Below are 12,937 nucleotides of genomic sequence, written 5' to 3' on the forward strand. Positions count from 1 at the left end.
CAAAATCGAAAGGACAATTTTGGGAGAGAAAATATGGAATCAATATTTTCAGAAAATGACATAATTGTTGATTCTATTTTATCGACTACATAATCGATTTTACATAAATAAATTATTAAATAGTTTTGTATCATTTGACACATGATAGAGTACTAGTTCAATTTAAATTTTTCGATTAAAAAAATTGTCTGTGAATTGAATTGAATTGGTCTGCCATGTGTTAAATGATACAGAACTAGTATCTAATAATTTCTCTTAATAAAGAGGTTTTATTATTTTTTAAATCTAACAAAAGTCCTTAGATTTTATTTATGGGAGTAAGTACAAAATGGGATGACCTTTTGCAGCATTACTCTTCACTTCATTGTATAATCTGCAAAAGTCTGTTGGCATAAGAGCATCTGCATCGGCCTGTTTAGATTTTCGCTCTCCAAAAAAAAAAAAAAAAAATTATTATTATTTTTTTAATTTTTTCCTAACGACTATTTCCTAACAGTTATATTTTTCATCTTATATAATGAATACTCATTTACTTATTTAAAAATCATCATTATATTCATCTCTCTATTTGTATTCGTGTACTAAAACTTTTATTATGTAATATTTTTTAAGATTAAAAATAATAAAATTGTTTCCCAACGACAATATTTTTCAATTAAATAATTTCTTTGCAAATTATTAAAAAAAGTTAGATTGATATTATAACTTTAAACAATATATTATCCATTATGGATTTTTTTTTTCTAAAAAAAGGCAAAAAAACAAATTAAACAAAATAATTAAAAATAACTTAAACAACACAATATCCTGAATTTGATAAGAAAATAAGGATTACAAAATCCATGGGAATAAGAAAATGAATTAATTTTTTTTTTTTTTTGAAAGGTTTTAAAAAATTGAATTTTTTAAACTTTTTTTTTAAAAAAAGATTATAGTCGTTAAGACACTATTTGTGTCAGACAAACAGTGCCTTAATGGCCAAATGCACTATTTGTGGCAGAAATTTAAAATTTAAAGCAAAAAAAAGTTAAAAAAATATCAAATTTTAAGGAGAAAAAAAAGTTTTTAAATTTATTTTTGGCCAAAATTAAATTTTTTTTGGACAAATAGTGCCTAAACAATATGTCTTTTATTTAATGAATTTTATTTTATTTTTTAAAAAATAATGAGCTCAAAATAACCTAATTTTGGGTTTTTCCCATAAAAACCCATGCCGCCAAATAATGCCTTAATTCAGAACTGTATTACTTTGGCCAAAACGACATCGTTTTGGCAAAGGCAAAAGACAATAAAAAATTAAAAAAAAAACCCGTTCGGGCTTGGGCTTGGGCTTGGGCTTGCAGTATTTAGCGAGCCAAATTGCTAGCCCATGTGGGCCCGTCCAATTATTGCGAGCCCACTACAGTGCGTTTGGGCTGCTCACTCACGGAAAGGCCCGTTTGGCTGGAGCAGTGTGGATGCTCTAAAGTATGTATCCAAAAAGTCCATGTATTTGTAATTTTATCGTTTCAATTTGAGTGACAGTTGCTTTTATCCTCGCGCAGACAAATAGTTCCCAGTGTGTCCATTTTCAAAAATTTCATGGATGAAATCCAGATGGGTCTTTCAGAAACTGAACCCTCACCTTCCTTCATGGGCCTCCTCTCTAATCCCCTCCTTCAAAACCCTAAATTCCCAAAACCCTTTTCCAGAAACTCCAAAGTTCGTCCTCAACCATGCAGATATAAGCAGCCTCCTCTCCATTTGCGGCGAGGAAGGCTATCTTCATCTGGGTTCTTCCCTACATGCCTCGATCATCAAGAAAATTGAATTTTTTGACCTCGAAAATCAATATAGTTTTCGAAATGCCCTTGTTGTTTGGAATTCTCTCCTTCACATGTACTCAAAATGTGGTGAATTATTGGACGCAGGCAAGCTGTTTGATAATATGCCCATGAAAGACACCATCTCCTGGAATTCAATAATATCAGGCTTTTTAAGGAATGGTGACTTTGAGATTGGTTTTGGGTATTTTAAACAAATGTGTGATTTGGGTACTTGTCGATTCGATCAAGCAACTCTAACTACAATTGTTTCTGCATTCGATGGACCGGATTTTCTTTACCTAAATAAGATGATGCATGCTTTAGTTCTTTCAAATGGGTATGAGCAGGACATTGCCGTTGGCAACGCTTTGATAACATCATATTTTAGATGTGGGTGTTTTTGTTCAGGAAGGCGTGTTTTTGATGAGATGCTTGAAAGAAATGTGATTACTTGGACGGCTGTTATATCTGGTCTTGCACAAAATCAACTTTACGAGGAGAGTTTGAAACTGTTTGCGAAGATGCGTTGTGGATCAGTGAATCCCAATTTTTTGACATATTTGAGTTCGCTGTTGCCATGTTCCGGTCTGCAGGCTCTCAAGGAAGGGCATCAGATTCATGGGCTTGTCTCGAAATTGGGGATTCAATCAGATTTGTGCATTGAAAGTGCATTAATGGACATGTATTCTAAATGCGGTAGCATGGGCGATGCATTGCAGATCTTCGAGGGTGCTGAAGTGCTTGATAAGGTTTCTATGACCATTATTCTTGTGGGTTTTGCACAAAATGGGCTCGAGGAAGAATCTATTAAATTTTTTGTGAAGATGGCAAAGGCAGGAATTAAGATTGACCCCAACATGATTTCAGCTGTTCTTGGTGTCTTTGGCATAGATACATCGTTATCCCTTGGCAAGCAAATTCATTCTATAGTTATAAAAAAAAGCTTCAGTTCAAATCTCTTTGTTAGCAATGGGCTGATCAACATGTACTCCAAGTGTGGTGATTTTGGGGAGTCGGTTAAAATTTTTATTCGAATGCCTCAGAGGAACTCAGTCTCATGGAATTCCATGATTGCAGCTTTTGCCCGTCATGGGGATGGATCCAGAGCACTTCAATTGTTTGAGGAGATGAAATTAGAAGGTGTAGAGCCCACTGATGTAACATTTCTCTCTTTGCTTCATGCTTGTAGTCATGTAGGATTAGTGGACAAGGGCATGGAGTTCTTGGAATCCATGGATAGAGTTTATGGGATTAGTCCAAGGATGGAGCACTATGCTTCTGTTGTCGACATGTTAGGCCGAGCAGGGCTTCTTAAAGAAGCTAAGAGTTTCATTGAGGGATTACCTGTAAAGCCAGGCATACTTCTTTGGCAGGCACTGCTTGGTGCTTGCAGCATTCGTGGCGATTCTGAAATTGGTAAATATGCAGCTGATCAGTTGCTTTTGGCGGCCCCTGATAGCCCATCACCCTACATTTTAATGGCCAACATTTATTCCTCTGAAGGGCGATGGAAAGACAGAGCAAGTACCATTAAGAGAATGAAGGAGATGGGGGTAGCGAAAGAAACGGGGATAAGTTGGATTGAGGTTGAGAAGAATGTCCACAGTTTTGTGGTTGAGGACCGAATGCATCCACAAGCAGAGATTATTTATGGTGCTTTGTTCGAGTTGTTTAGGCACATGAGTGATGAAGGTTATGTGCCAGATAAGAGGTTTATTCTACATTACTTGGATCAAGATGGAAAAGGGATTAGCAACATTTTGACCATCTAAGATCCAACTACTTTTAATTGTACGAGGATTGTAGTTATAAACCGTCGTGCTGTTTTTCTATACGTTCTAACGATCTCTCTACTAACTGATATTATCTATTTAATTACTTTCAATCAATATGTGTTGGTTTGTTCTAATTTCAATCAATATATGTTGATTTATGATTGTGTGTATCGGTTTTGAAGATTCGGATGATCTAAAAATGGTTTTTTGCTCAACTGTGAGCACAAAGTTTAGAAGGAATCACAACATCTAAGCTCTTGTTTGTCATGTCAACTTGCTTCAACGACGGTCACTGTGCCCATCCCTGGCCAAAATTTTGACGTGAATGCCTCCTTTCTTCGTCCAAAGACAAGGACTTAAATTTCACGAAATTGTGATATGAAAATCAAAGCTTAAAGGATGCACTATCACCTTAACCTGGATGCCTCCATCACAGAACAAATAATGGAATCATATGCCTCAAAAATTGGCCAAAAATGTAGTAACTTTTCCCTTGTGTGTGTGTATATATATTGATTTAAATTGCGAGGGCTCAATTTTAAGGTGAAGTGGATTCTGCAAGAGTGAATGGGAATTCTGCTTGGCCAGAAAGTTCCTATCCTGCATCTTCCATTAGTTTTTTTTGGTAACTAAATAACCAGAACTCAGGTGTAAAAGACTGATTACTTTGATTATACCATCAAAATTCTACGTTTTGCCTTACAATGTAAGGTATACATGACATAGATTTTACAGTGTAGGCTTGATGAGTGCGAGACTCTGCAACACAAAACCTTAAAGCAGAGTTAAGTTGGCTGCCAGGCACCAAGTTACAAGACACGGAAGACAAACTCATCTTGAAATAACTTTCATGAATCGATTTATTGAAGAGAAGATGCCAGCTGCTTTATCAAACAACGATGGGCCTTTCTCTGAATTCTCTTCTACATCTCCAAATATTATCTGCAGAAGATCAAAGAAAAAAAGTTACCGGCTATGTACTTTCAAAGCCCCTTGCAACCCAACTTTGCCGGCCATGCTTCCAAAAGTTGCTGCATAATTTATGTGTTGATTGCAATTGTTTCCTTTTCTGTTCCCCAATTCCCTGTTCCTCAAGTATTTCTTTAGTCGCAGTTTTTGGAAAAAAGAACGATTTTTATGCATAAAAGTGTAAAACCTATTGAAAACTATCAGGCATCCCGAACCCCAAAATTTCCTTAATTAAAGGCATGGTTTTAAGAAAAATTCATAGCCGCATTCTGTAACATTATTTGTACCTGTTCAAGAGAGAGCGAAAAAAAAAAAGGAGATTCCGGGACTAACTAACCTCAAGTTCTTCTGCATCAGGACGGCTTATTTGTTCCTTGGCTAGCAGATATCTGTTTGGCCTATCCTTATCATCATAAAACACCTTCCATAATCTGGCAAAAAGTTAGAAAAAGATGAGGAGGTGGAGTTATTAGATCGGTTCATTAATATCCCGGGGATTAGAGCCGAAAAATAATGGGGCAAGCGTGAGAAACTGCTCAAGCTAGGCTTAGTGATGGCGTGCCATGGTAGGTCATCAGTTGGGACACAAATTCAATTTCAAGGTTCAATTTACTGGGTTCAACTAAAATTCACACATATGTTCTATAGCATGTGTGTATGTAAATATGTAATCAACTAAAAATCTAAATTCTGTCAAGATCGTAACCGTTCATCTATTTGGTTGTAGCCGGGGCTCAGGATTGATCCAGGCATAGAATGTGTTGGGCTCAAGCATACCTCAGTGTAGACTGAAGGGTCTAGTGGATGCTGGGATTGCGATAAGATGGAAAATGTTAGTGCTTACCCTGGGTAACATCTAAATGTAGCACCAGATGGCAGAGGTCTCATTGAATATACCACCGTGAAAGTGCTGCATGACAAATGAAACACATTTTATCATTAATATGATCACCACGCAATTTACATCAAGCATACAGAAAGGATTTAAAGAAACTAAGTCTGACAATTAAAATTTTGGAAAGAGATATCCAGGTTTAAACACACAAGCAGCACATAAATGGAATTACAAGCAACACATAAAAGACATGCATCAATCCTTTCAACATATGACAACATACAAGATTTATGTAATCTTATCAACCTTCTAAAAAGTCAATGAGTTCATATAATCAAGAAAAGAATGAATTTAAAATAAATACATTTGTAAAAAAAACAAAGGTGCAATGAGATGAACTACATGACTATTAAGGTGTGACAAGGTACAGATGAAGGCACTGCAAGGACAAGATAAATGCCCTATAAGTGCAAGAAGAGATGTTCAATAAAAAAGATGACCCAAATTATACAAGGCACAAGGAGAGACAAAAAGGAAAAGCTTTTGTCTAGTTGACATAAGTTGTAACAACCCTCATCCTACCTAGACACATAATATTGTCCGCTTTTGGCTCCCCCGGACCAAAGACTTCTCAAGGGGTCACCACCATCCTGGTACTGCTCCAGGTTAAGCAGGCTTAACTCTGGAGTTCTGGTAAGTTCACGGCCATCACGGCTTTAAAACGCGTTGTTCATAGAAGGGTGTAGAACCTACATATAGCAATTCATCTTTCCCAGGTGATGTGGGATTATGACACCCTGTAGCCTGCCAGTGCTCGCCCACATCACACCCGCCCACAGAGGTCGTCACATAAGTAGTCAGAATAAGCTTCATTGGGTTCAGTTGAGTTGTTACCCTATCCATACACAATTTCTAGGCAGAAAGAAAAAAGTTTGTGGACAGTTCCATTTTGTCCAAACAAAAATGGTTCTCAATAGAATAAAATTAAAAAATTCAAGTGAAAAGTGAGCATGGAAGAAAAATAAAAATTACCTTAAAAAGTACCGCCGCAACTTCCGGACATTGAACCCAACTCCAACATCCTCACTGATAAGACGTGGGTTCCACATGATAAGAGGCCTTGGCTAACAATATAATTCAAAGAATTATCAGAAAAAAATTTCCTTGCCAGCTTAAGGTGAAAATGAAAGAGAAATTTGTCAAAATGAACAAAAGGTACATAAATTTACACATATTATGGAAGATGCTGTGTCAGGGGCTTATTTGTTATTACTTATATAATGTTGGGGCTTATGTGTAATTTCTGAAACTTGTTATTATAAATAGAATGTGGTGGAAGGATGAAAGTATTCTCTTCATTCTTTCTCTCTTTTTCTCTCATCCGCTTTCTTCTCTTTTTCTTCTTTATCACTTACTCTTGATTTGATTATATCTTAAAGTCAAATATAAGTACATCACAGACATATTTAACCCCCTGACGCGTGTTGAGATAGACAAAAAGAAATACAAAAAAGACACCATCAAGAGTACAGTTTTCAAGTTTTCCAAAATTGTGCAGACCTTTTCTGTAAGATTTCCAGGCAAGATTTCCATTTTCCTAAAGTAAAAGGTTGAGGGTTCAAGCCCATTGGGGCAATGTGTTCGTGAGTTTCTTGTCACGATAAAAAATTATCTGTGAGTTTCATGTTAATTCAATGAAGTCTACTCCAATTTGCATACAATTTTCTGATAAGAACAATTACTTATTTGTTACGATGTGCATCTATGCCAGAGATCTAGAAGACGGAATGGATGAGACAAGAAGCTTTCAGTGGCAGCCTAGAAACCTCATATCCAAATCCAGCCAACAATCTCAACATATCTTCTTTGTCTCATTAGAATTATTCATTAGAGAACCATAAAGTCAAAGGAAAAATTACAGCACAATGATTTAAGTTTCTTTAGATTTTAGAAGCTATATCATCACAACACTATTGATATAGGTTTCCAAAAAAAAAAAAAAAAATAACCATGAGCTAAGGCCATGATTCTATTTCTAATAAAGAGATATAATGAGGTCAAGTAGTTACCGGATCATCTGAGAGAGCAGATGCAATTCGTTCCACATATTCCAACATTTGATAATCAGGAACGACCATTACAATGATTTCATCATCGATAGCTACAGGTTTCCGGTCACTTAAACTGGATGATATAACAAGCACATAATTGTAAGAATATATGAATTTTACAGAAAGAAAATCATCTCAATGATCTCATACAGTTTTGCATCAATCCATTCATTAATCGAAGCATATAGGGAGATATAGAATCAGAAAACCCCAGTGACACAGTCTGACTACTGGGTAAATAGCATACAAAGCAGTGTTAGATCCCTCTGAAAAGAACAACTACCCAATCTAAATTAATGGAGTAATTTCATCTGTTTAGTGAAATTTACCTGGAGAATCCGAAAACAGCATCTTTCCACTGATATTTTAGAAGTGCGGCTGCACCAGCATCCGGAAATATGGCTTTAACTCTCTAAGAACAAAAACTAGTGGTTGAAGCCAAATAAAATGAATAATGACTAAATTTAGAATTTCTTATTTATGTAGCATTCTAGTCAAAATTAAAAAGCAAAGAAACCACACACTTTTGTCCATTAATAAACTGGTTTAGACATATCAGCGTCAGAAAAGAAACATTCTACAGACATCTATATGAATGGATTCCAAAATCCCAACTTTCATGGTAAGCAAAAATATTTATTGGCTTATAACTTTCTTAATGCACTATCTTTTTAACAAGTTTAAAATATCAAATAGTTTCAATTGCAAAATATTACTAAAGCAATGCTCCCCACTGACCTGACATCCTGTTTCCTCAATAAGTGTATCCAAGAAAATTCTCGACAGTTGCCATAGCTCTGCTTGGGCACCTTCATCATCAAGAAACTGCAACTGTGGGATTAAGAGCTCAACCTAAGTGGGGAAAAAAAGAAAAACATAAGTGAGAGTAATAGACCAGAATCAGCAGAAGTGTTAGCAAATTCCACATAAATCAGTATTGTAACATGCAGAAAAGCAATAAATACTTGCGATCAAAGTATAAGAAACAAATTTGACAGCTTGACCAGGAATAAGAATTGACTAGCTTTGCAAGTATGCATTGGAAAAATGCTTCCTGAAAAGACAACTTGACAGTAATCCATGGACTTCTGATAAGCCAGTAGCAATTAGTATCACTTTCCAAAGACTTCAAGATCGAATATATGCCAATTGATTCTGTATAACCCAGTAGATACAAGTCTTCAGGTTAGAATAATGTGGCTTTAAATGTTTGATGTGTATGTGTGTGTTAGGAAATACATAAATACTAAGAAGAATTCAGAGGGGATCATACTTATACAATGGTGAGAAATAGCAGGCAAGTATGAATTAATCATTCTTTATACTAATATAAGTAAGAAGCTCTTTTAACATCCCTAAGCTTCTAAAATCAGAACCGAGTATAAGATTGAGTTTTCTAACATACTATGGCTCTCATTCCTCCTGAAGACACAAAAGTGGCACTTGCTTGACTTGACTGTCGGACTGCACCTTCCAGATCAGAAGGCAAACAGCTGAAACATACAATGAATCAAGTAAAATATTATTTCCTTCCACCATTTTGATAGAGATACAGAAATATAGAGCTAGCATTAAACAAAATGCACCAGTTCATCAATGAAATGTTGCTTGACAAGTAACCTATATGCTTTAGTTCTACATATAAATAGCTTAACAGAATGGACAAAAACCCAACAAATAGTTAGTTTTGAAAGCATATTCCTCCACCTATTTATACTTGGAAATTCATGTGCATGCTTAGAAATGCATTCATGAAGCATAATCCCAATATAAATAAATGCACAATAGTAGGAATGATCACTCTAGTATCTGTTCAAATAATAGAAAAATTACATTGCAAACAGCAAATTCCTTTTTAAGGATATAAAACGTTAAAAGTTTCCAAGTTACGGTAACCTATATTTATATATAGAGAGAGAGAGACAGAGAATAAAGGTATTCTATGATTTGTCCATTACTGCCTTTTCCTTGCATAGCTGGTCCAAAACCCAAAAATGGAGGAAGGTTCAATTAAATAACTGGTAACCAATGTAAATTATATGTCAAATGACTCAAACCTATATTAACATGAACTTGAGAATATTTGTATAAATTTTTGGAAGTTCCCCTTATGGGACGCATTGCATCAAAACTTTTGAATATCTATTGGCCACTTACTTTCTTGTTGATATGTCGACTTAGTTTTCACTTTAAACGGATTTCACAAATAGAATAAAAGATGAACATGTGATATATAATTTTAGCAGAACAAGAAATGAGTGGGGTAAAGTGAAAATCAAGAGCCAAATATGCCAAAACGGAACAATTTCATTACTGGCATAGACTCCGTTGGGTAGAGATTTGAGATGATATTGCTTACAAAATTAAAAAAGAATGGTGTTGGAGTATGTCTCAAATTCTGTTGAAGGATGGGTCATGAAGAAGTCTGACCGGTCACACTATTTGTGACCGGTTGCAATTGTCGAGCGGCAAAGACTGGGGTATTGGATCGCACTTTTGCGGACTGGTTGCACTCGCTTGACATGTGTGGGAAATTGCTTTCCTAAAGGCTGCAGGACCGGTTGCACTCACCTGACATGTGCAGGATTGGTTTCCTTGTTTGAGAAACTGCTTTCCTAAAGGTTGCAGGCTTGTAGGGCAAGTTGTTTCTTTGTAATTCAGGAAGTTGTCTCTCACAAGGATTCTATTTTAGAGTTGAAGATTGATTTGGTAATTTCTTGTTAGACAAGGAATGAGAATCCTTGTTCAAGAAACAATTGGGTTTGAAGACGATAAATAGAGGTTGAGTTGGGTGGAGAGGGTAGAGAAGAAAAGATGAGGGGTGAGTATTGCGAGGAGAGGAGAGAGTGTACGCAATTCCTGAGAGGAGAGATGTAGCCTCAAAAGATGATGAGTGAGTGAGTGGGGTTGGGCATCTGGTTGCATATTCTCTTCTTGATTCATTATAGTGAAAGTTCTCTCCATGGACAGTCACGTAGCCCTCTCCATATTTGTGTGATTGATGATGTGATGATGATATGCTTCCGTATCAAAGCTAGTTGGAGGGAGTTAATATTCACAACAAATGGGTCAGATGGAGATGTGTTTTTGTCATATTATGTGATCAACATATACCTTCAAAATTTTAAGGTAAGTTTTATAAAGCATTTCTTAAACAAATTATACTTTATGGAACAAAATGTTGAATGGCTTACAAAAGATTTACAGATTTAGAGATGGGTGTGCACTTGACAAGAAAGATAAAACTTGATCCAAATACGTATGTGAGACAGTCTAAGTAGCACCCATTGGAAATAAAACAAGAGAAAACTGACTAATATGGTTTGTGCGACTGAAGTTAATAGTAGTTAGTCTTACTAAACCTTGCTTAAAATATGAACTCCATTTCAACTTGTTTAGGTCAGTAGCCAAGTTATTGAAGAAACAAACTTCAGTTTATATAAGGCGCTTATAAAAACTGAAAGGAAATCAAATTGTGTTTCACATAGTATTTACGCACACAATTTAGCAGTGTAAAATGGAATAATCACCACAATTGATAACAACAATAGCAGGAATGAGGGATGAATTAATAAGCTAATCTCTTAAATGACCTAACAACAATTCTAGAAACAGATGGATTCGTATTAGTGTCACAACTCACAAGAAAACTAAGAAGCACGAACACACCTCTAAGAAGGTGCCAGGTATGACACTCCTGGACATGTGTTTGTTAGTTCCTGGGGGTGTTCGGAACTGAAAATTAAATTTTACTATTTCTGATGATTAGGTGACACATCGGTACACTTGACCGACACATCCTACACACAACCAACGAGTCTTATTTAACCCAAACACGTCTAAAAGTAGCCTTATTTGAAATCTTAAAAATAAGGCACACCTCCAAATTCCAATATATATTTTTTCCGTTAAGAAGCATGGTCTCTATAAGTTAAACATGCAATGAAACCTTTTCATATAGGACAAAAGTATTATTGTAATAATAAAGTAGGAGAATAATAGCGTATATAATACAATAATCTTCAAGATATTTGCATAAATCCATCACCTGAATTAATTTAAAAACCATAATTGTCTTATAGATATATATAAAGGATAACTTATGCTTATATATAGTTGTGCCCATGCAGTGCCTGTGTCCTACATTTCTAGTGGAGCTAAGACCATCCCCATACCCTGCAATAGCAGGAGCCCTCGTGCACTAGGCTAGCCCTTTTTACTTATCTGTTGTGTTGTGTTGTTTCTTGTTCCTGTCCCTTGAGTCTGTGCTACAGTACTACTTAGGAAGAAACACAATGGCCTACATTTAAATGTTATGCAACCACAATAAATTCTGCCAATTTCTCTTGAACACCCCCCACAATGGTCACTCAACTGTTCATGGGTAAAGAAAAAAACCCAAAAAAGAGGCACAATCAATACACAAACACATACAAGTATACTTGGATATCTCTATACATATGTGAATCCAATTTCTCTTGAAACCCCACAATTAAACATACATCAGTACATGGGGAAAAATACTAATTACCCTCCATTTTCTATGCATGCCCTGCACACACTGAATCAATATAAACACCATGGTAAAAAAAGAGGAACAATCAATACACAAACACATACAAATATACTATGGACATCTATAATCTGTAAATATGTGATTCAATGCTGTCCTGGGTGTACAAGAAATCAAACCTGTCATCTTCTTCTGGCTCCTCTAGAATTGTCTGTTGCAGAGAAAGTGAAGCAGACGGGATGTCCTCAAGATTGTCTTGGGGAGCTTCACCTTGGAATTTATCAAACTTGGCACAAGTTCTTGAGTTAGATAGAGCTATGTGGAGTGAAATTCCATTATACCCACAAAGGTTGGGAGGATAAGGAGATGATGGAAAGAGAGGGGTAGAGGGTAATCTGGGAAAAGAGGCAAAGCAACAATACAAGCTTGAAAATGAAGAAGCCATGAGGTTTCAAGCCTCCAGCATTACCTCGAATCAACACACAAACCACCATGTGTGATGGTATAGCAGGAGATAAGTGGGTATGCATCGGGTGTGGAGGCTATAACTACGCCACACCGAAATGGCAACTAAATATTCGCCACGTCCGCAAAATGTCTTCTTTTTTTTCCAAATAATTTTTTTTTTTTAAGAGAAAATTACTACGAAATCCTACTTTTCTTATCAAAAGACAAATAAATCCTAAAATATTTCTTTAGACCAATAAATCCTTTTTTTTTTTTTTTTTTTTTTTTTTTCCTTTTCCCTTTCAATTTAAGTCCTAAATTACTAAATCTTTCATTTGAACCTTATTAAATAGAAGTAAATTTTTTTAGTTATAAATTTATTCTTGATATATAATTTATTTGTAAATATTCTTTTACATTTTAGCTACTTAATAATATATCATTATGAGATTAAATATTAATTAATCTAATTTAAATTCAAT

At 35.5% G+C, this 12,937-nt stretch overlaps 2 protein-coding genes across 2 annotated transcripts; one reads left to right on the top strand and one right to left on the bottom strand.

The window, feature by feature from the left end:
* Positions 1-1,517: 1,517 nt before the first annotated feature.
* Positions 1,518-3,690, top strand: LOC132294631 (pentatricopeptide repeat-containing protein At3g05340). The gene has a single exon (XM_059792549.1). The coding sequence runs from the start codon at positions 1,586-1,588 to the stop codon at positions 3,575-3,577; it is 1,992 nt and encodes a 663-aa protein (XP_059648532.1). The 5' UTR covers positions 1,518-1,585; the 3' UTR covers positions 3,578-3,690.
* A 534-nt stretch (positions 3,691-4,224) lies between these two features.
* LOC132294632 (uncharacterized) lies at positions 4,225-12,509 on the bottom strand. The gene is made up of 9 exons (XM_059792550.1): positions 12,188-12,509; positions 8,901-8,988; positions 8,234-8,347; positions 7,825-7,907; positions 7,454-7,568; positions 6,417-6,508; positions 5,394-5,459; positions 4,887-4,980; positions 4,225-4,522 (listed from the first exon to the last, which is right to left on the bottom strand). The coding sequence occupies exons 1-9, from the start codon at positions 12,451-12,453 to the stop codon at positions 4,412-4,414; spliced, it is 1,029 nt and encodes a 342-aa protein (XP_059648533.1). The 5' UTR covers positions 12,454-12,509; the 3' UTR covers positions 4,225-4,411.
* Positions 12,510-12,937: the final 428 nt, after the last annotated feature.

Source organism: Cornus florida, unplaced genomic scaffold, assembly GCF_030987335.1.
Source record: "Cornus florida cultivar Cherokee Brave unplaced genomic scaffold, ASM3098733v1 CherokeeBrave_3.0.0_Hap2_Chr02, whole genome shotgun sequence".
Lineage (NCBI taxonomy): Eukaryota > Viridiplantae > Streptophyta > Magnoliopsida > Cornales > Cornaceae > Cornus > Cornus florida.

Coding starts and splice junctions, on each gene's coding strand:
- LOC132294631 (XM_059792549.1), top strand. CDS start 1,586: ATGAAATCCAGATGGGTCTTTCAGAAACTGAACCCTCACCTTCCTTCA.
- LOC132294632 (XM_059792550.1), bottom strand. CDS start 12,453: ATGGCTTCTTCATTTTCAAGCTTGTATTGTTGCTTTGCCTCTTTTCCC. Junction 6,509..7,453: donor CTGCTCTCTCAGATGATCCG/GTAACTACTTGA, acceptor TTATATTGTTAG/CCAAGGCCTCTTATCATGTG. Junction 5,460..6,416: donor TTGCGGCGGTACTTTTTAAG/GTAATTTTTATT, acceptor TTTGTCATGCAG/CACTTTCACGGTGGTATATT.